Source organism: Primulina huaijiensis, unplaced genomic scaffold (genome assembly GCF_012295235.1).
Source record: "Primulina huaijiensis isolate GDHJ02 unplaced genomic scaffold, ASM1229523v2 scaffold14403, whole genome shotgun sequence".
NCBI classification, from domain to species: domain Eukaryota; kingdom Viridiplantae; phylum Streptophyta; class Magnoliopsida; order Lamiales; family Gesneriaceae; genus Primulina; species Primulina huaijiensis.
The window spans coordinates 114,133-137,389 of NW_027342931.1; the positions used below are offsets into that span (position 1 = coordinate 114,133).

The window sequence follows — 23,257 nt, forward strand, 5'->3', positions numbered from 1 at the left end:
ACGGTTTCACGGATTTTTATTTGTGAGACGTATGAATTATATCTATATTTTGTATAAAAAGTAATATTTTTTCGTGAATGACTCATATAGAATATCTGTTTAACAAACTTGACTCGTGAAACCGTCTCACGTGAGTTTTTGTGTAAATTCTTGAGTGATTCAATTGGCATGCATGTTTGTTGGGATATGCAATCTACCAAATTTGTGAAGAATCGTTCGTGTTAACATGAGGAGAAGTTTACGTGACTGCACTCTTTTTCTCTTACTATGATTTTTATCCCAATGATTTTTCTTAATAAGGTTTTTAACGAGGTAATATAAAAACACGTAATGAAGACAATCATTGTATCATGATCATCATTACAATAGGTTGAAAATAACAGAACGAGTGTTGAAAATAAGAATTTTAAATATTGAAAATTAGTGTGATGATGTATGTATAGGTCTCTCAAATTGTGAAGAAAAACACAATTGAGTAGAAAAAATTTTATAAAAATATATAATTTAATATATTTTATGAGTTTAAGATTTTTACTTTTTATCTAAATTTTTACTTGGGCCGAGATGCATCCCTAGACTAGGTCATATGATGCCGAAACATTGGGCCTATCTTTGTAACGTAGTACAGGATGTCTCTCGGCCCACCTTATGTTAATCTCTGTCCCTTAGATGTCATATGAATCATCGTGACCGTAGGAATCACTAGCTTTGTGGGTATAAAAACATTTTCCCATTTCGAAACCGTACTGTCTTGGTGTTTTCTGGATAATTAGGGTTGCGTCAACAAAATCTGGGCTCTCGTTTTTCAGGTTTTCTTGTGCTCAATATTTAGGTTTATTTGTATGAATTTTATCTGTTTCTGCAAATTGTACACTATCTTTTATCCATATAGGTCTGGCTATTGTTTTCGGCAAGAAATCGGTTTTAGACTGGGGATTTTGAGAATTTTTATTACTTTCTGCCCCCGCGTTAATATTTGGGATCGAGGATGATCTTAATCGGTTAAATTAATTTTTTTTCTGCTCATGGAAGTTATTGGATTTATTCCGATACGTATTGTTTTATTGAAAAGTAATTTTTTTTCTGTTGTTTTTTTTAAATGCAGCGTGTTCTTTGAAGTTGGGCCAAGTATCATCTCTTGAAGAATTTAGCATTTTTTCTTTTTTTTTTTCCAATCATCTGATTTGTGTTTCACTTTCCTATGATTTCTCTGATTTTTCCTTGGCATGGGTTGTTAATATCATACTTTCCCAATCTTTTCTTGTATTCTAATTGAGAATTTTTGGAATTTATGAGGGATTTAAGTTGTTTAGAGGTATCAATTTAAAATGGTTGTAATTAACGAAGTTTTCAGAAACAGTTGTGATAAGTTCAGTTCCTTTATCCTGGTTGTATCTGGATACCCTTTGGCACAAGCTTAAGTATTTTGCCTGCTTAAGGTTATCTTTATGCTTCAAACAGGGCTAGCTGGCTCATTGTTGGTGTCAAGTGTTTTTTTTAATATGAGATTTTATATTGTACCTTGATGATCTTTTTTGCCTTTCTTGCAAATCTTGAGTTTTAGCTTTTTTTCTGCAGCTTAAAAATGCCTCGTCATGATGATCGATATGGTGGTAATACACGCCTTTATGTTGGTCATTTGTCTTCCAGAACCCGTTCTCGAGATTTGGAACATGTTTTCGGCAGATATGGAAGGTAATAAATTGCCATGTCCTCGTTTTTGTTCAGAGATATTTGTTCTGCTGATATTTTCAAATGTGAAATCTCCGGCTTATTTTGTGGAGTGTCATACTTTTTACAATTGTTTGTTAGGTTTCATTTAATCGATTTTGATTTTCCATATTTGTAGATGATGTGTTTTGGTTCTTGATGTTTTTATAGGTACTCTAAAATTTAATACATGCTTACTTTCTCTGGTCACCACCTCCATTGTGTAAATTAGTGTAGCTGATCCAGCTTGTTTATTAAGTGTATTACATTCTTATTTCTCGATAATGGCTCTACTTTCCTGAGAAATATTTTCCTAATTCTGAATTTCGCTTACATGTGTTTGTCACAATGGGCCGAGGTACTGAGGTCGCCTTAATAATGTTATCCATTATCACCTACTTTAAAATTCTCTGCTTGATACTGCAGACCAATTTGTTCTTTATAGGCAACTATTTCTCTTGGTTTACCTGGGTAGTGTAATGAAATAGTTTTCCACCCTTACAAGATTTATGAGCTTTCTAGCAAACCCATGCTTCTGTCTGTCATGAGAGATCTGGCACTGTAGAATGTGGTTCTGCTTCTTACCTCCAAGTAAGAACATTTTTGCTTTCCAAGCATGGTTCTTACCTTGGCACCTATGTGATCATGTTATTTGTGAAGGAACAGTGTGGCCTAGGTGCTTCTGCGTTTAACTTGAATGGTTCTATTGAAGGTTTCTGAGCCTTTGCGTGATCTGGTGGTCCATGGTGGGAGGGTGGAATATTCCTGACCTGGTGGTCAATGGTGAGAGGGTGGACTTGGTGGATTGTCTTGGCGATTCTTTGTGTTGTCTTTGCATGTTTTTATGGATTTTGCAACAATCAAACTGGTGTTTAGTTCGTCTTGAGGACCAAGTTTCATGCACTCCAGTACGCAAGTTATGATGGCCCTAAATCTTAATGTTTCTGACAACCGTTTCCGCAGAGTACGCGATGTGGATATGAAGCGAGACTACGCCTTTGTTGTATGTATCATCACTCTCTATCTTTCTTGTTCTTGGTTGTGATTATTAACAGATTTCTTTCTATCTTTCCATTTATGATTATATGTTTGACAATTACGTGTGGGTTTCTGTGTTCCCATCACAATTTTCAGGAATTCAGCGATCCTAGGGATGCTGATGATGCTAGATATAACTTGGATGGAAGAGATGTTGATGGACGGCGTATCATTGTTGAATTTGCCAAGGGAGTAAGTGAAACTGATGCTCATTCTTTCAATTTTTTCCCACTTTAAGCAAAAAATGTGGCTGGATGTTGCCCTGTCATGCCTTTTGTCACTTGAAGATGCAGTTTTGACATAATTAAATGTAGCCACTTCTAGATTTTTTAAGAGACATCTAAAATAAGTTTCTTGGGAACAATTTTGTCTTATTTTTTTGTGTGTTGTGTGCTTAGCCTCTGGTGTTAAATGATGTGGCTGCAGGTACCACGTGGACCTGGAGGAGTTCGAGAATATGTTGGCAAAGGTCCTGCTCCAGGTTCTGGACGGTGCTTCAATTGTGGCATTGATGGCCATTGGGCCCGTGATTGCAAGGCTGGAGACTGGAAAAACAAGTGTTATCGCTGTGGGGAAAGAGGTCATATTGAGAAGAACTGCCAGGATAGCCCTAAGAAGCAGAGGTAAGTCTATTTAATTTGCCATAGTGATTTACTCTCCTTTTCTGCCTGATGTTTTCCAGACAAGTAGTTGTGTGTAATTTATGTTAGTTTATATGTTGTTGAGCGCAGTGCTTTGCCCTTTGTCCTCCTGCTTGTCATAAATGCCACAGAAAAGCACACGTTGTGATGTGGCTCTTAATTTTTTATCTGCATCTATTTCAGTAAGCGTGGTCGCAGTTATTCACGCTCTCCTGTGAGGTCACGTTCTCCTCGTCGTGGCAGGAGTAGGAGTCGAAGTTTCAGCAGAAGCCGCAGTTACAGGTTGATTGTTATTTTAAAATTAAATTTTCTGGTTAAAAGTTTCAGCTCCTGCAAAGAGATGCTGCTAAGTTCCTGCACTAAATTCCAACTGAATTGCCCCCATTTTTAATTCTTCATTCTGTCCAGCCGGTCAAGGTCCCCTGCTAGAAGAGGCCGTGATGCTGAGTACGATGAGAGGAGGTCAAGAAGTCCTGCAGATAGAATTCCCGAACGAAAACGGGGCTCTACTCCCTCCAAGAACAGGAAGCGCAGCCCAACGCCTATTACAGATGATAGTCCAAGTGAGAGAAGGAGCCTTTCTCCGAGGAGAAGCAGAATGGAAACTGAGCCAGATGACAGGTATAATGAAAGTCCTAAGGAGGCTAGCCAAAGCCCTGGGGACCCTGCCACAAGGGGGGACGATGAAAGCCCTTATGCTACCAATGGTCGGGGCAGAAGCCCCAATCCAAGAGACGACCGCAGATCTGGCGATGACAATGACAATGATAATATTCGCTCTCCTAGGGGCAGCGAATCTCCATGAAATTGTGGAGAAGGCAAGCGATGGCATGATATGGTCATATAAGGTTCACTGAGGTCGGTGTTTTATTTTCTGTTTTTTTTAAGCGTACTGTAGTTGAAATGTTTAAGTACTCAAAACTTGATTTCTATGATTTGAGAACTGAGTACAGACCTGCGACAATTGTTTTGGTTTTGAACTTGAGCGTTATTATTATAATATTGTGTTGTCTTGTCCAATTGTTTTTTTAATTATAATATTTTTGGAAGGATTGTAGTTGAATCTTTCTTCCCCTAATGATAGAGAAAAAAATATTACGTTTCGATTGTTCAATTTTACGATGCTATTACATTCTAATAGCAATATCTTGATAAACATTTTTTAAATGGTTTTAATAGGTAGAAAAATATACAATTGAGAAGGTTATGTAAAAAAAAAATGAAGTTTGACTGGTTATTTCCATATATTTACGCTTGTTCCTTGGCAGCCCAGTTTCGATTATTTCCTGTTACGTACAGTGCAGTATGTCAAAATTCGACAGCGTGATTGATCCTTCAGGATTGAAATGTTAACGACTTTCCTGGAGCTACCTCCTGACTAATATTCTTCTCTTTTTTTTCTTTTTGGTAGAAAAAAACGTAATTTTACATGTTTAGTTCTCAGGTAAAAAATCTCTGTGTCATCCAGCCTTATTAATATTCTTTGGGCACTAAGGTTTAAAATTATTCTATTCACTCACTCTTATAACTATCATATCGCATAATTTATTTTTCAAATTCTAAAAACAACTAAATAATTACTTTATCGTTTAATATATACAAGATAAATTATTCATAATTTTTAATAATATATCAGCGTACCAAACACACGCTTATAAGATAATGACTTTGAAATACATGCATACACCTTGATCGTGGCCGGTTTGGAATTCTCTGCCAAAAACCTTCACGATGTTTTGTTTCTATTTCTTGATTTTATCTCCTTTCTTTTCTTTAGGATGGGGTTTAATATTTTAAAAATAGAAGGATGAGAGGAAAAAGTTTTTCAATTGAAACTGACACGTGAGAAAATGGAGGACTTTTGGAAAAGAATTTTTTTTTTGAAAAGAGATGACCATTAAACCCATCCGATGAAATCTCTATATCATACATCATAATGGGTAAGATAGGAAACAAAAATAATAACTTTAAGATTTTAAAAATTAATTGATTAAATACAAAAAAAAATTATGAGATCATCTTACGAGTTAATTTTGTTAGATGAATTTCTGACCCGACCTGATCTATAAAATTGATTAATTCTTATGTAAGAAAATATTACTTTTTACTGTAGATATGAATAGAGTCACATGAAACATACTCTACTTAAATTAGAAATCTAAATCGCCTAGATGGAAATGCACAAATACTGCACATACTTAAAAAGAAAATTAAATAATCTCTAGAGTCACTTCAAATGAAAATGTAATCAACACTAATGGTAGACAAATACCAATGCTTAAACTATACTGCACAAATAGTGCAGTTACTTACAACTAACATTTTAAGAATCTATGTAATTACGTAAAAATAAAATGTAACCATTACTACTGGTACAAATTTATATAGTAAGATCGATTTTTAATATAATTAAGTTGATATATATATATANAATATTAATAAAACCCTAATAAAAATAATTTTAAAAAAATTGTCTACCGTGGGGGTCGACTGTCTTTGAAGAGATGGTGGTCTCGTACTTTTTCTAGGTTGTTGCTGCCAGTGTACCTTTCTTAGTGGAGCAACCGCGGATTTGGTGCCACCTGGATCAAATATATACAAATGGTCGAGTAGGGTTTCCGTACCTCCGAGCTTCTTCTTCATGGAAATTTGCTAGTTTTTGGGACATGGAGAAGATTGTGTTACACGTCTCCTCGAGCTCGGGGCTCATGTGGGAGTTCGCCAGTTCCAGTAAAGCTGTTGCGGCTGTAAATGTTAGCTCCAGATGTGTTCCGAAGGTTTCTGCCGAGGAGTCTGCGAGTGCGAAAACTGTGTGCAACTTATGTGCATTAAATAAGCATATGGATATTGAACAAGTGATTCTTCGAAGGTGATAAAACGATAAATATATAATTAAATAGTACTGCATCCATTCCATATAATATACTAAAAACAATATTATACTCTATATCGAAATTGTTGATTATACTTAAATCTTAAATCAACATTATTGTATCGCTAAAAATTTGGAAAAATCTCTACTTACCAAAATTTCATTTTATTTATCAACGTAAATCAATTGTAATGCATTTATAAATATTAATTAATATATTGGAATGGTTTACAAGAAGGTATCTTTAATTAATTAATCTTATTTGCAACTAATAGTAATGAGGTTTGCCCACAATACGTATGACTTGGTGAAGTGGCTCTCACCAATAATTATAATTTCGATTCCTCTTATCAACACTTTTTTAGACGAACTTGTTGCACAGAACTTTCCGAGACGTTTAACTGGCTATAATGTGATTTGTAAGCTACTAAACAATGTGAAAAGTATATACAACAAAAAATAATTGTCATTGTGTCTCAAAGCATTAAAAAAATGTACGTAGGATCGAGGTTTGGACTATGGAACGTGTGTGTATTTGAATATATAGTTGTATATGCAGTAAAGTACTCTTTAAAATTTATATGATATCATAATTGCATAATAATACAACCTTAATCAAATTAATTTAAAAAATATTTATCTACAAAAGAACATAGCCTACAAAATCAATTAAAAGTCTTCTACTCCTCTATCTTTGTGCAAATAAACCCACACTTTCAAATCTTTATCATATCCCACACAAGGATCACTCTCGCAGCGCAACCGATCCAGAGCCCCGCGAACGATCTTCACGAGAGTCTCCTCCACAATATCGTCCACTAAATACTGCGAGTGCCGAACCAAATCACAGACGTCGGCCCTAGTTCCCGCCCCACCAGCCAATCTTGCAACCGCATCCCGCACCAGATTCAGCATCGAAAATTGCGGGGGTCGACTGTCTTTGAACAGACGGTGGTCTCGTACTTTGGCTGGGTTGTTGCTGCCATGGACCTTTCTTAATGGAGCAACTGCGGATTTGGTGCCATCCGAGGCAGTATATACGAAGGGTCGAGTAGGGTTCGCGTACCTCCGAGCTTCTTCTTCATGGAAATTTGCTTGTTTCTGGGACATGGAGACGATTGTGCTGCATGCCTCCTCGAGCTCGGGGCTCATGTGGGAGTTCGCCAGTTCGAGTAAAGCTGTTGCAGCTGTAAATGCTGGCTGTTGATGTGTTCCGGATGTTTCCGCGGAGCTCATTTTCGTTCTTGCCCGCTTCTGATTTTCACACATCAAAGATCAAATAAAAGGAAAAGTGTGCGCATGGTGTGCAACTTATGTGCATGTGCATCTAAATGTTTTTTGTGAAGTTCCATTAATTAAAAATATTTGTAGTTTTTCCCAAAGTAAAAAGGAAATATATATGGCGAACCAATGTGTAACCCTCATTGTACATGTATCATGATCTTTTTAATATATGGATTAAAGCAATAAGATCAGATTATCTAAAGTAAGATTTTCCGAATTTAACATTACATAAATTCACTAACCATACATAAGTATCCCTTGACCCATTTCAAATATTTCATTTCAAATTATATTAGTCGATTAATGTTTCAATGTTAATTTTCTTTAAATACAGAATTAGAGTCAAATGGGATGTCTACTTACATATGAGAAATCTTGAAAAATACATGTACTGTTATAAGTTAATGAATAATTCATTGAAATCATACAGAAATGCAGATCTAGCATGAATCAAGTAAGCCTTTAATCTTTACTATATATTTCCAAATTTTTAAATAAACAAATAAAATCGAATCTTATAATTTCCCATATACTAAATAAGTATATATGCTGATAACGTCAATACAGATCTGGATATATATATATATACGGAAATCAATCGTCTTATATTTCGCAATAAATTAAATAAAGTGACCATCAAGGCATCAACAATTAATATTTTCTATTTATATAATGTTAACTCAATAATTTTAATGAATAATCAACGACATGACACAAAATTATATTCGAATCTATTAAAAAAAACATATATGTTCCTGAATAGTTGATCAGGAATCGTCTTATTTTAACAAAAATATTTTCATTAATTCGATGAAATATACTTGGAGAATATTTATATTTATAACCAAGGAGTGTTAAAAAATACATTAAATCGATATCGGGATCATTTAATTTTACCTTGAATTTGATGGCTGAAACTTCTAAAATCTTGACTCAAGTGAACTTTAACGAGGAATTTCTGAAAGAAGAAAAACGAGGTGGTGAAAGAAATGGATCGAAGGGCAAAGGAAATTACAATGGAGACGAGTGAATGGAGAATAAATTGGAGAAAGAATTATTATATAGAATTACATGCGTTGAATTGGATATTTAAATTACATAAAAATTAAAGTTGCCGGTAATTAATTATTACATTCGGAGTCAAGCAATTGCACTTTATGAAAGTTATATATTAAAACATTTTTAGATTTTATTTTTAATGATAGACCTTCAATATTTATTTATGTGAGCATAATGCCTTAATTTTTTTTTAAAAATTTTATAGTATAGGAAGTTGGTAAAATGACAATTTATATAAATATATAATTAAATTAATGATACGTCCATTATATTCTAAATAATATACAACACTATGATGAGTGTTATTGAGATTAATTATTATTTATTGTACTTAATTAAATTTTTTTTAAAACCTACTTAATTAAATCTTAAATGAACAATTTCGTGTTTCTAAAATTTTAGACAAATCTATATTTATGGATTTTTCATTTCGAATGCTAATTCGGAATACAGTGATATATTCCATCCATATCAAATATATGAGTTTTGTTTTCATTTTTGGTTGTCCCAAATACATAGTTTAGTTTCTTAATATGATAATATATATTTTTTTATTTACTGATATACACATATTAACTAATTATTTGAAATATGTGCAACAATTTCTTGAATGAAATAAATAGGGATAAAAAAAATTTGTTTGTAAAATTTGATGTTCTAATAACATTCTTAACGTGTGGGGAAAAAACAAGTTTATATATTTGGAACAGATGGAGTAAATAGTTTGGTGAAATTGAAACCAAGATGTCAACAATCCAGTTAGAATTAGGGCAAATTCAATATTAATGGCGTGTATAATTATTCTAATATTGGAATGATTTGCATTGAATTATCTAACCCCATTTACTCAGAGGCGTCTTTAATTAATTATAATCGTGATTGCGACTAATTATTATTATTATTATTATTATTTTGTTTGCACGATAGTTTTTTAACTAGAAATACAAAATGCCCCTTTTAGGTCAAACATTATTATTATTATTATTTAAAAAAAATTGGCTTTTTTTACTATAAAATTTCCGAAGACCCTAACTATAAATAATAATCTTCCACATTCATGATCCTATGAAGGCAAACCAAACCTCCGGAGAAGCCATAATAATCGCAGCCCTCTCCACTCTCCCCCCTCCCAGACTCTCCTATCTCACTAACTCCATCTCCGCCCTCTACTACCGCCGCCTCTCCTCCCCAACCCTTTTCTCCCTCACCCTCCGCCACTTCCATTCTCACTCCCTGCACCACACGTCCCTCCTCATAGTTCGCCACCTTCTGTACAACCTCACCCTTCTAAAAAACTCCATGCAAGGCGCTGCCGCTGCACAAACTCTGTACTCCTCCGCGAGCATGAAACTCAGGACCTCCACGTCTTCCTCCTCCACCTATGAGAACTCCGACAACAGGACGGTCAAGAACTGCTCGAAACACCGGCTTCGCAATGGCAGATTCTTCTGTGTAAGCACGTCTCTTATAACATATTAAATCTGTCCGGGTTCCGTGGATTCTCAATGTTTGAAGTATTAAACGAGTACATCGAAATGGTGGCGAACTGTAGTAATTTTGTAAATGTAAAGGCGGGAACAGAGGTGGCAGCAGCAGTGGCAACGGTGGTGGCGCTGCCATCAGTGGGAGTGAGTACTGGAGGGGAGTGTTTGATATGCAAGGAAGAGACGAAGGAAGGGAGAGAAGTGTTGAGCTGCCGTGAGGCCATTATTTTCATTGGATGTCCCCCATGAGATTGATCGGATTTTTGATGATCTCACCAGGATTGCCGGCAGTGGTGGTGATGGCGGTTGCTTTCGCACATGGTTGTTGAGTTCATACTTCATACTTGACTGCCTAGTAAATGATATTGAGACAATAATTGAAAATTAGCAAATATTTCCAGGTAGAATTGAAATTATTACATATTTTGTCTCCAAGTTGGCGATATTTTTTAGATTTCACACGTAAATAAATATAATCTCATCAATTTTAAATAAATTGTAATAACTACATACTTTCATCGTGTGTGTGTGGAGGGAGTAATAAATGTAATTTTCCACCATATCTCGTAGTGGGGTACTTTGATTGGAACCATTTTTGACAATAGGAAAAAGAAATATGTGACCACTTATTATTTTGTAAGATCGAACGGTTGTCGCTTTATCAATAGTTATAATTAGTAATAACATTGCAATCTAAATCTTTTATACTATACAGTAGTCCAAGCGACATGGTTCGATCGCTCTAACCAGCATGGACAATTATTGCACATCAACAATCTCCCTCCCAATAATTGCACTAATTGCAATTAATGAGAATCGAATCCATGACATTGATTCTAATACCAATTGCAAGAGCGATCGTTTGTCACTTTATTAAAAGTTATAGCTAGTGATAACATAGCAGCCTTAACACCATGGTTCGATTTCTCTAACCAGCAATGATAATTATTGCAACTCGACAACTTTTCATTGCTTGGAGAACAAAATATGTCTGCGGGAATGTAGTATTAGAATGAAACGAATGGTGGTAGTGAACCAGTGTTATAGAATTGTTGAGTATCACTCAATTGTGATTTAAAAAAATGCCGTTGAATCTTTTGTGTGGCTTAGCTGTTTCAGATTGATACGTGAGAGGGAAGATTTTGAGTTTAAAATTTCAAGTGTGTTTCTAAAATTGGAAGCGACAAAGTATTAGATTAGAAATTAGGCTTATGCAATTATTTGCTTGTTTTGGATCCCTTTGAGTGGCATTGAAGTGGTAACATCAGATATCACATTCACTTTGGATTCTCTTTTCCTGATATATTTTCATTGTCCCAACAAGTTTTAAATATATGACAAAATGTGTTGTCGATTTCAGACTAGAACCCAATTCAACCCATCCATGGTTGCTCAAAGCCCAATTAGGAATACCAGATCACAAGGCCTGTCATGGTTGAAGTGGTAACATCAGATATCACATTCACTTTGGATTCTCAATTGAGAAAATATTTATATATATTATATATAATATTTAATTAAACAGATGCATATGAACAATAAAGTCGTGAATTTTGAAAACCCACATTCACATTCACATTCGCATTCGCATTTCTGCACTTGTGTCAATGTTGTACTTTCATGCGCACATATCTTACCTGCACATATTGATTGTTGGAAGCATATTGTCTGGTAAATGTAAGAAATATTTTAGTTTGACTTGTACTCTATTGTATTGTATTTTTTGATGTCAGAATAGGCTCAAACACCTAATGTGGACTACTTAGATGAATTCATCATTAAAATATTGCAATAAAACAGAAACCCTCAGCCAATAGTCTTCAACTTCTATCACCGCAAATATTAATTAATCTAATATCCATCATATATAATTGCATCACCACATGCAGTTTAGAGAAGGCACCAACCGTCCCAATTTAATATTAATATCAAGCTTCTAAAATAGTCACAAGCTAAGAAGAAAAATACTTGATAATTTAATTTTCTAGGCACTGATTTACATGATTTCTGACTTTCTGACACACCACCATCTTTATAAATACTCTTGACAAAATCGAAAATCATAATTTGAGACACAGAAATTCAATCTGCGATGGAAAATCTATGCTTGTATCTTTCTCCAGTAATACTCCTGGCCCTTTATTGCACCGCAGTTCATGTTATAAACAAACTAAGAAATCTTCCTCCTAGCCCTTTTCCAGCCCTCCCATTCATCGGGCACATCTACTTGCTAAAAAGACCCTTCCATAGGAGCCTTTCTGAGGTTTCCAGGAGATACGGGCCTGCTCTCTACCTGAAGCTCGGGTCCCGGGCCGTCTTCCTTGTTTCATCTCCTTCTCTAGTAGAAGAATGCTTAACTAACAAAAATGACTTAATATTTGCGAATCGGCCCGATTTTCTCAACGGGAGACATTTTGGTTACAACTATACAAGCCTCTCTTGGTCCTCATACGGCGAGCATTGGAGGAACCTTCGAAGGATTTCATCTATTGAGCTACTGTCATCTCACAGGATACAGATGCTATCTCAAATTCGAGCTGATGAAACTTTAAATCTAGTTAGGAAGCTGTTACATGTCACAGGGGAAGAACTCGACAGAGTTGTAGAAGTCAAATTAGCTCTTTTCGAGTATATGTTCAATGTCTTGACGAGAATGATCATGGGGAAAAGGTACGCTCAAATTTATGAATGTATAAAGATCGTGGATTGTTAGATAATTAAACATACTGTCAACAGCAAGCCGGTAAAAATAATTATTTCGAACGACCCTTGGAGCAAAGTATGAACGTTAATCTTTTCAAATACAAACCAATCAAATTGATTCACAATATATTTGAGCATAAAGCTAGAACCAAATGAACGAATAAATTATATATTTTTTTACATAGGTATTATGGGAAGAGCGTGAAGAACTTAAAAGAAGCCAATTTACTAGAGGAGATAGCAACCGAGACAACAAAGCTGGCCTTTGAGACGAATGTGATTGATTACTTGCCTTTCATGCGATGGTTTGGATTCCAACATGTAGAAAAGAAGTTGACATCAATACATGAAAAGCGAGACAATTTTATGCAAAAGGTACTCGAAGAACAGCGAGGAATGATGGACAATCAAGGTTCCTGCTTAGCTGATGCTGCAACTATTAGAAAGAAGAAAACAATGGTGGAAGTTTTATTGGACTTGCAGAGATCGGAACCCGAGTATTACACTGATGAAACCATAAAAAACCTCCTCTTGGTAAGTTATTTCCACAATTTATGATTCAGGCACTCTTATTTCGCAAAAATATTGTTCTGCAGCCATTCAACTGCAACAGACAGGCTGCAGAATGTCAACTTCCAACTTTCTCTGCGCACTGATATAATTAATTTAATTTCAACTTCAATGGAGATAACCTATTATTTTACTACTTATTCTTTCTTGAACTTGATATATTATGACATACCATTGATTAAACTAAATCAAAATGGGATTTTTATATCAATTTTATCTTGGAACCGAACTTTTTATATTATACAGGTGCCAAAATGTTACAATCATCCAGCAAAGAAATAGACCTTAAAACATATATATACATGCTGGAGTCTTCAAGTATAGAATAACAACGAAACAAGAATATTTGAACCAGTTCATGTCAAGATTGAGCGGCATTAAATAACTCTAATGATTGAGTCAGAATTTTTTTTTCCCAATTAAGTCCCACACATCTTTTTCAGAAAAGCAATCTGACAGCGATCAAATTCAAGACATTTGAGTTTTATTCTTTCAATAATTTGAAGAACCTATCTAATTTAAAACATCGTCTCATTGTAGGTCAAATCAATATGATAGTCGATTTATAAATTCAGCTAAAAAGCATACATTGCACATCGGTTAATCAAATAAAATTGCAGAAATTGATGCAAAAATCGCCCAAAAAAAATTTCGATTTCAAAATAAGCATGGTAAAAAACCTAATTAAAAAATCACTTACATAATTTGCGATTTCAGGTTCTGCTCCAAGGAGGTTCGTCAACATCATCAATCGCTGTAGAGTGGGCATTTTCCCTATTACTCGACAATCCACACGTCCTCAAAAAGGCGCAGACCGAAATCGACACAAACGTCGGAACCGGACGCCTCATTTCCGAATCCGACGTAGCGGCGCTTCCATATCTCCAACACATCATCCTAGAAACGTTCCGCTTGCATCCTCCAGTATCCATAATTATGCCCCACCGATCCTCGGCGGAGTGCATGGTGGGAGGATACCGGATTCCTGCGGGAACTATACTCCTAGTCAACGCTTGGGATATTCACCACAATCCAAAATTTTGGGCAGATCCGGAGAAATTTAGGCCCGAGAGATTTGAGGGCTTGAAGAGAAAGAATGATTTGGGCTTTAGATTAATTCATTTTGGGTCAGGGAGACGGGCCTGCCCAGGTAAAAATTTGGCGATCTCTGCTATTGGTCTGGGCCTGGGATCCTTGATACAATGCTTTGATTGGAAAAAGATTGGGGAAATTGATATGAGTGAAGGTCTAGGGGTAACTACGCCCAAGGTACAACCCTTGTTGGCTAAATGTACACCACGTCCATTTGTTAAGAAAATTGTTTATTAAATATTAAGTAAATTGTGTGTAATTGTACTCTTCGCAAATTAATCAATTTGGTCATGTAATATATTTATATTGTGTTTGGATCGGAAGATTTTGATTCGAAAGTAAAAAATCTACTTCATCATCCCATAAAAATAACTCGTGAAAGATTTGAATTATTCAACAAATAAACTGATTTGTTATTTCGGATTTGAAAAATCTTTAATTTCAAATATCAGTTTCAATGCTGAATTTAAAATTATTTCTATTTCTAACATCAATCCCTTGATTTTTTTTTTAGGAAAAGATCCAAAAATTTAAAAGTAATTTGAAAGATTAATTAATAAATCATGGTCAGTTGGTGATTATTACATGGCCCAAACGCATGGGAAAATGCAATAATGGTTATGAATGTGAGAATACTCTCTCCAGGCTTAGCTTCACAGGAAAGATTAAAAAAAAGGCAATTATTATTACAAAATTATTTTTTGGCAAAAACTTGTGTGAGTCGGTCTCATGAGTCGTATTTTGTGAGACAGATATCTTATTTGGATCATCCATGAAAAAATATTACTTTTTATACTAAAAGTATTACTTTTTATTAAGAATATCGGTAGGGTTAACACATCTCACAGATAAAGATTCGTGAGATCGTCTCATAATAGACATACTCATTAAATTTTTTACTATGTAGAAATGGTCACGTCAAATACGCCCACTTATTTTTATTTTTGCTGTCGAACAAATAATTTTTCAGTTTTGTAGAAATATTTATAGTTAAGAATTTTTTTTAATGCGAAAACAAAAAATAATTATTCATTTGGGAGGATTGGTTAAAACCAGTTTATTTAGTTATTTAAATGACTATAATAAAAATCATATTTTAAGTATAGAATAACAACGAAAATTAAAATGACAAAAATTTGTGTGAGACGGTTTCATAGGTCGTATTTTGTGATACGGATATTTTATTTGTGTCATCCATAAAAAATTATTACTTTTTATGCTAAGAGTATTAATTTTTATGGTGAATATCGGTAGGGTTGACTTGTCTCACAGATAAAGATTCGTGAGAGCGTTTCACAAGAGACATATTCAATAAAAATAATAGCAAAATCCATAAAATAAGAATTTTTATTTTAGGAATAAGAATTTAACATAGCTTGGTTTTGGCCTACTCCATTAGCAAAACGATGGAGAAAATTCACTATCAATCAAAAAAAAAAAAACAAGTTTGATAAATATTCATCACCAGTAACATTTCAAATCCAAAACACTCCCAAAATCTCTCAACCAAATAATAAATACATAGCAGGTCTTTCTCTTTAAAAATAAAAGAAAGAATGTAATAATAGCAATGTTTCCTAGCGATCCTCGAAGTTATATATGCACAATAGTACTCATAAGTTACAGGAAAAAAAAAAACTGAAAGTCGCTCTAGCTCGTTTTATCAAAAGATATAACTGATAGTTACGATACAAACATCGTCAATTATTGCATCTTTCATCTTAATAATTATATTTTTTACAAGATCGAATGCGCTTTATATAATATTCAAACAAAAATAATTTGAGTAATAAAAACCATCCCATATGCATTAAATGAACTTGGCGGGGCACGAAGAGTGACACGAGGCATGGGGCGGTGAAATTTGCACATCACCATTTCCCGTGACTAAAATTGAGTTCAAATTTCAATTTTTAAAAAATAAATTAATTAATAAAACCAGAAATTTTATTATCGAACAAATAAGTATGCCATTACAACCACGTTTGTCGTATTTTATAGCTATTCTTACAAATTTGGAAATCAACTTATTATATTCGTAGTTTCGGGGAATTTAGTTTAAATATTTTTTTACCATCTTAATCAAATATATGAGACATAATTATAAAATCAATTGTAATTAGAATGAGTATTAATGAGAAAATAATGAGCCAAATGGTGAAAGTACATCAAAACAGAAAGTTACAAGAAGTTCAGCAAACAACAGTTACTACTTTAATGTAAATTAATTGAGAGAGAAGGCGTTGCCTGAAAATCATTCATGGTGGGCGTGGGGGGGCAGGGAAAAGGCCAAAGCTTCACTCTGACATACCTAAAAATTAATTAATTATTTTATTATATATTTTGTTGTTTCAAAAACCAGAGCCCAGATACCAAAGTAGTATTTTTATTGTACCAAAAACTAACTATATATTTCCTCACTGTTTTCCCAATTGCTTAAAGCCTAAAATGGGAGATAAAGAAATGTATGCAACATTGTTTTCCACAGACTGATCCCACCTGATGCGCCAAAAAACTCGAGGCACAAAGTTCAATAATACATTATGTCAGGAGGAGGAGACAATGGTGATGTGAAATGGAGGTGATTGATATTGTAACTTTTTATTTGTTTTTATGTTTTTCACAATTTGAAATGGGATTTTCATTTTTCAGTGAGAAAATAATGGAAGAAGAAGACATTGTGAGAACAGTGGATTCTTTAAGGGGAAGATTGCTTGCAGAGAGAGTGGTCTCGAGAAATGCTAGAGATGAGGCCGAGCAATTAGGGAACAAGGTACTTTTTCTGTTCGTTTGCTATGCGTTTTTTCAGTCTTTTGATGAAGTTGAGGTTTTAAAGGTCCAGCTGATTTTGCTACCTTTCTTAATGTCTGAAAATAACAGCTGATTCAACTGGAAACCATGCTAAAACAAGAGGCGAAATCAAGAGACAAGGCCGAGAGGAAGCTGAGATTCTTGATCCAGAAGCTCGAATCCAAGAATTTATCATACGTTTCTGATGAATCGGAGCAGTCAATTTTAGTGGACAGAAGCGACATTTCCTCTGTCTCGTCATTAGCTTCTTCAAGCGCCAAAGAGATTCAAGAAAAGGGTGAAAATCAAGAATCGGTGAAGCATTTCAAGTCCGCTAAAGGATCAGAAAATATGGACAAAAATGGTTCAAATGGGCAGGAAACTGAAACGGAGTCGGATCAAATAACAATGTCCGTCAAAGTTTCAGAGGATCTTTTGCTAAATTCGGCAGAAAATTCTCCAAATATGGATGAGCAGAAGTGGGTATTCAAAATTTCATCTTTTCATGACACAGTCATTATAAATCGAGAATTTCATATTTATGAAGTTAATCTGTTTTAATTATTTGGATATTTTTAATTTTAATATCGAGGATTTCAAAAATCGATTTCCTCTTGATTTAAAGTACTTGGATTGATAATTGCAATAATCCAAGCACAACTTTTTGTTTAAACCACCAAAAATTTAACCGTAGTTATGGTACAATGGCACTAATGCTGATTGCTTTCCTATGTAAATGATTTACAATTGCAGTACAGAATCATCGACTGATGAAAGACTTGACCAAGAAGATTATCAAGATTCAGAGGATAATGTGGATAATTCGATGGCGTTGATTCTAATCGATACGCCGCAGAAGAGTCAAACTATCGATCCAGAAGTTCTTGATGCTACTGTGAAAGAGGTCCTCGATGCTCTAAGGAATGCTAAAGAACAACTTCAAAGCTCAATGGAGAAACGACGTTGCATCAACGCGGTTACAGTAGGCTAGACTAAGGTTTTTTGGCTCAGTTATACTTAAATAGATTAGTGTCTAAAGAGTACATTTGAAGGGAATAAAGAGCTTAAATTGAAGTACTCTATGGTTCTGGCTGTTGACTCTAATGGTTTCATTAGCATCTCTTTATGTGGTTATATAGTTAAAAAAATGAGTGAACTTTTTTCTACTAGTTTATGGTATTTTACTGTCACGATGTCTATTTGAGACAATGTTATTCTTAATATTACAAATTTAGCCTGCATCGGCCTCTCGGACAGAATGCCAATTTAATAGAGTAAGTAGGCAAAAATTAAAACAAAAAACAAGTACTAGACTTTAAGTTTTATATGTTGGTTAAAAAAAAACACGAGCAACTATAATCTTTTGATGCCAAAAAAAAATTATTTTTTAAGTAGAAGTTAAAAGAAGAAACACAAATGATGTCTTCTTGCTTCTGGAAAAGTGTTTTTAAGCACTTCTTAAGATAGCTAATGCATCTAATATCATTATACATATAAAAACTTGTTTCAGGAAGAAGCTTCTCTACCCAGATTCAATTTAAGTTAAATGGAAAAAACGCAACATTTTTTTAAAAAACTACGTAAAATCTCTAGATATTTTAACCACCTCTCTCGCCCTACTGTTCCCTCCGCCATTTGGAAGATTAAAAAATACAAGAGTTGAATACCCTTCAACAACCCAGAGATTTACAGTGCAGCAACGGCGACTCAAATAGTTTGAAATTTGATGTAACCCACGTCATTAATATAAAACGGTCTTAAATATAGAGCTCGTCTCAGAGACAGGACAGGCGATATAGCACGTTTCACATATAAACTTGTTTCAAGAAGTGAGCAGCAACTTTACTGATATTTTAAATTTTTATAATAGAAAATATCACATTTTAAACAACCTTTATAATTGATTAACAGAAAAATGGCCTTCACACATATATCCAACAATGTTCCAAGAACAAATTTTCGTCCTGTTTTCACACAAGTTTTATGGTTGAGAAGCAAAGCTTAAGAACCAATTAAACACTGCCATTTCAGCTCAATTAAGTGCAGAGGTGTAAACAAATAAACATCTCGACATGTGCACTGAAATGTTAATTTGATACTTCTACACAAGGTGTGCATTAAAAATAAGCAAGCACACACATTCACCCCAGTTTCTCAAGTTAAACAAAAAGCAAATGTGTTCATGCATTCGAGGCAAAAAATGAACACGAATGGATTCAATACAAGAATATCTGACCCGTAAAACCTCGTCTTTACAAGCACCAACAAAACGGAAGAAAATAAGCTAGACCGAGACAATTCAGTTGAAGAAACATAAACATATTCTTAACGTTTCCAGATTCACCTGGTCAGGCCTTGGAAAACAACACGCACCTCCAAAGAAATGGTGTGTATCTCAATCACCAACCTCATCAGAAACTATTGAGTCATACAGAAAGGGACTTCTCAACTAGTAGCTCTTGATAATACAAGACAATAGACTACTGAGTCTTTGAACAAAACAATCTATCAATTACAGTACCGAAAGACCTACCAAGCGCTTGCATTAATTCTGTCAACACGTGAGCCGCATAGAAAACATGCAACCCACTATTCAGGGGGAAAAAAAGAACACCGAAGAAAAACAAACCATTTTCCGTCAAGCCAGTAAATCTGCAAGATTCTTGAAAATTTGTAGCATATTTTCGACTAAGATCATAATGCCTCAAAATCGAGAAAACAAAAGATCAATGCAGGAGAACATATACGTACCTGTTTCTTGCCAGAGAAAACAATTCCCAGATACGTATAGAAAATTAGAAATCAACGTGGAAAATGCAAAATGGAAGGGAAAATATTTTACTCCATCTAATGGGCCAGTAGAACACACTTGACCTATAAAGTCTTAACACCACATCAATAGAATATCATAAAATAGGTTCATGATTATATATCTTGTACTTATGACATTCTTTCTAAACAGTCTGAACAGAGTGATGAGTTCACACTAAACAGCTTTCTGCTACTAAAAATTAGTTTGACTTAAAAAAAAATTACTGAGCAAATTTTCAGAAAAGTGTTTCATTGACACTAGCACGCCATCAAAGTACAAAACCACACAAAACTAGTAATCAGGAGTCAGGACGCAGGTCAATTATAAGAAAAAAGTCATCAGAATAAAGATCAAGGCGCACAATAGTTATTATACCCATTCGGCATAAGACTTCGTGAGATTCTAGTCTTCCATGTATTTCAAACTTCTGATAAGGTTGGTGGCCATTTTCAATAAATAACTCGACAGAGGTGGCATTTAGTTGTTCCAGGACTCACCAGGTAAACCAGAACTACCAACTTCAAAATTACAGAAACAAGATGCCCTAGTTGTGTTGTAATTATTATGGTAATGTAAAATAAATAGCTGCTAAAGAAAGATATCTGAAAGCATGGCATTAGCACTCTAACCTGCAACCCTGAAAATAATGGAAAAGAAGAATGATAATTAGGGCCAGAAGTGAGTGAAAGAAAATGAGAATAATAACACTCTGAGGAATTGAGGTGATATAAATTTCCCAGATGAAAGCGCATAGAAATTTGAACAAAAGAAATATATAAGCAATGTCTTACAGTTGTTCAAAAACAATAGTTTCTTTAGGTTTCTACATCAGCCTCGCCTATGATAATTGCCTCCTAAAAATTGTAAATAGAACAAATGGGGAACAGACCGAGACTCAGAATAAAAGTGAAAAATAATTGCTAGACTAGATGCTGAAAATTTTGAATCTTACCTCCTCAATGTCCTTTTCACCCTTTTCTTTTGACAATGAACTAGATTGTTCAGAAAACCTGCGGAATAGAGGTGGTCTAACCCATCACATAATTATTCTAAACTCTGTTTTATTGACACAAGAAAGGAGCCATGAGCGGAATGACAAGAACCTGATTGCCCTAGCTTTCTTTTTATCTTCCTCCACCGAAACAGGCTTGGAAATGGAACCAAACCTAGCAAGTCGAGCCTTCTTCTTTGCTTCCTCATCAGCAGAGACTGTTTGTACAACCCCGAATCTAGGGAGACACAACATAGGATTTTAACAGAATGACCCAAGAAACATGAACATCAAATAAGAAAAGACAAACCTCTCAGCCCTAGCCTTCCTCTTCAGCTCCTCTGCTTTCTTGGAAGAATTTGATCCATTGACGGATGTACAAGTTCCAAACCTACATTTGAATCATGCCACCAAAAAATTGTTGCACAAAATAAGTAAATCTTATTCGCTATTATACTCTGAAGAGGCTACTATAGAGGTCTAATAGCATAAGCAGATCTCCTGAAATCCCACTCAACACAGATGAAAGTAATTTCTTCAAACAACAAAATAACAGCAATTCCTGTGGAAAAAAACTTAGAAGCTGAACAGAAAAATCGATTAATCATCATGAAATAACCCCATATGGCTGCTTCGTGAGAAACAAATGAAACATGACAGAAGAGTCGCAGTGAATAGAGAAGATTGATAAAGTGATTTCTAATTTAAATTTCAAAACTCTAAAAGGGTGCATCTTGAAGCTCACAGTAACAAACCCTAAGCTTAATCCTGGCACAAACCGTCCAATACTAAACACACTGAAAAAAAAAGTTCACGGGAAAGAGAGGACATAAAAGTAAACCTCTCCGCTCGAGTATTTCGCTTTTCCTCTTCAGTGAACTTTACAGACATTCCGAAGCGCTCAGCGCGCTTCATCTTCTTCTGGATATCCGTCACCGCAGCGCTGCCATTAACGTCGCTCGTTTTCACATCGACCACCTCGAACTTACCCGTCGATTTATCAGCATCTGATTCGGAAGACGTCGCTGGGATGTTTGAGGAGGCGTCTTTCGTCGTCGGATCCGAAAGGTTTCTAGGGTTTTCGATTTTGATAGCAGTCGTCGCCGCCATAGCAGGTGCGTATGCCGAGTTTTTCTGTGTATATGTTAGAACGTGAAGCCTAAAGTCGAGAGAAATGGCAAATGAATTCCTCAGAATTGCGAGTAGGTTGATTTTCGCTTTGATTCTGAATATCAATTATAATAAAAAAAAATATTTTTAATATAAAAATAAAATTTCAAATAAAATAAAATAATTACAAATAGTTTTTTTATACTTCTTATTTAAATAAGTTTAATGCTTACAGACTCTTCTAATTGACACACATAATAAGTTTAAACTTCTTATTTAAATATTATCTTACGTAACATAATCACATTTATAAAAGGTTTATAACAATGAAATGACATGTATAATTTTTACACATTATGTTAAATGTCATTTTCGAGAAATTCAAGGACCTTTATGTAAAATAATAACCAAGATTTGATCAATTTAATAGGAGAACCACATGATTTATATGAACACACATTAAAAATGACGTGTAATAAAATCTTGATCATTGCATTGGGTTAGTACCCTTACTCAAGTACTGTTTGATTCAAGTAACTGTAAGTACTAATATAAATATTCCTATCATATCACTTGTTTTGTACAAGTATTATTTATCTCGATCAATCAAATTATTAATTATTTATTTCACATCAATCAAATCAATAATATAAAATTACGATATTACCCTTAATAAATAATATTATTAATATTCTATTAATAATATTCAACAATGACAAAATAATAATATCATATTATCTCAAATGTAATCAATCAAATCAATTAAATCAAACACTATATTAACTATCATTTTCTATTTATTTTATTATTACAAAATATTACTTATCTACATACTATATATCTCATACCATGAACCAAACGGTACTACCCTAGGGTCAAATGACCCATCATTTTCATGCATGGACAAACGCTCAGCGGTTTTTTTTTTTGGGAATCCATCCACTCTTCCCTTCGCTTTGATTCCATTATTCGGAACTAGGGGATTACCACCTTTGGTTCTGGCTACATATACCGATCCAATGACACCCTCGATCCAAAATTTCCCAGGGTTCCCACCAACTACTACATTCCTCGGTGTTCCAAACTTTCATATTGTTCCAT

At 34.5% G+C, this 23,257-nt stretch overlaps 5 protein-coding genes, 1 long non-coding RNA gene and 1 pseudogene across 8 annotated transcripts; 4 read left to right on the forward strand and 3 right to left on the reverse strand.

Annotated features, from left to right (window-relative positions):
- The first annotated feature begins 724 nt into the window (after window positions 1-724).
- On the forward strand, window positions 725-4,409 carry LOC140965807 (serine/arginine-rich splicing factor RS2Z32-like). Of its 3 annotated transcripts, none has more exons than XM_073426003.1 (7): window positions 725-809; window positions 1,579-1,695; window positions 2,674-2,713; window positions 2,845-2,940; window positions 3,175-3,371; window positions 3,573-3,671; window positions 3,798-4,409. In XM_073426003.1, the coding sequence occupies exons 2-7, from the start codon at window positions 1,586-1,588 to the stop codon at window positions 4,192-4,194; spliced, it is 939 nt and encodes a 312-aa protein (XP_073282104.1). In that variant the 5' UTR covers window positions 725-809; window positions 1,579-1,585; the 3' UTR covers window positions 4,195-4,409. The 3 variants fall into 3 exon arrangements, with proteins under 3 accessions (XP_073282104.1, XP_073282105.1, XP_073282106.1); XM_073426004.1 differs by having other exon boundaries at window positions 771-800; window positions 1,565-1,695; XM_073426005.1 differs by lacking the exon at window positions 725-809 and having other exon boundaries at window positions 1,573-1,695; window positions 2,423-2,713.
- Window positions 4,410-6,930: 2,521 nt separating this feature from the next.
- Window positions 6,931-7,497, reverse strand: LOC140965788 (uncharacterized). Its single transcript, XM_073425969.1, has one exon. It carries the CDS (start codon window positions 7,495-7,497, stop codon window positions 6,931-6,933), a length of 567 nt encoding a protein of 188 aa, XP_073282070.1.
- Window positions 7,498-9,649: 2,152 nt separating this feature from the next.
- On the forward strand, window positions 9,650-10,430 carry LOC140965778 (E3 ubiquitin-protein ligase SGR9, amyloplastic-like; annotated as a pseudogene).
- A 1,507-nt stretch (window positions 10,431-11,937) lies between these two features.
- LOC140965824 (cytochrome P450 81Q32-like) lies at window positions 11,938-14,742 on the forward strand. Its single transcript, XM_073426026.1, has 3 exons — window positions 11,938-12,758; window positions 12,977-13,325; window positions 14,079-14,742. Exons 1-3 carry the CDS (start codon window positions 12,181-12,183, stop codon window positions 14,688-14,690), a joined length of 1,539 nt encoding a protein of 512 aa, XP_073282127.1. The 5' UTR covers window positions 11,938-12,180; the 3' UTR covers window positions 14,691-14,742.
- Window positions 12,827-14,201, reverse strand: LOC140965825 (uncharacterized). The gene is made up of 2 exons (XR_012173157.1): window positions 14,062-14,201; window positions 12,827-13,227 (listed from the first exon to the last, which is right to left on the reverse strand). It is a non-coding gene; the product is annotated as an uncharacterized lncRNA (long non-coding RNA).
- A 2,071-nt stretch (window positions 14,743-16,813) lies between the features above and the next one.
- Window positions 16,814-18,424, forward strand: LOC140965816 (uncharacterized). The gene is made up of 4 exons (XM_073426017.1): window positions 16,814-17,034; window positions 17,106-17,226; window positions 17,334-17,722; window positions 17,997-18,424. The coding sequence occupies exons 1-4, from the start codon at window positions 16,997-16,999 to the stop codon at window positions 18,232-18,234; spliced, it is 786 nt and encodes a 261-aa protein (XP_073282118.1). The 5' UTR covers window positions 16,814-16,996; the 3' UTR covers window positions 18,235-18,424.
- A 1,020-nt stretch (window positions 18,425-19,444) lies between these two features.
- LOC140965806 (uncharacterized) lies at window positions 19,445-22,224 on the reverse strand. The gene is made up of 6 exons (XM_073426002.1): window positions 21,888-22,224; window positions 21,357-21,437; window positions 21,159-21,284; window positions 21,008-21,065; window positions 20,847-20,909; window positions 19,445-20,692 (listed from the first exon to the last, which is right to left on the reverse strand). The coding sequence occupies exons 1-5, from the start codon at window positions 22,154-22,156 to the stop codon at window positions 20,871-20,873; spliced, it is 573 nt and encodes a 190-aa protein (XP_073282103.1). The 5' UTR covers window positions 22,157-22,224; the 3' UTR covers window positions 19,445-20,692; window positions 20,847-20,870.
- Window positions 22,225-23,257: the final 1,033 nt, after the last annotated feature.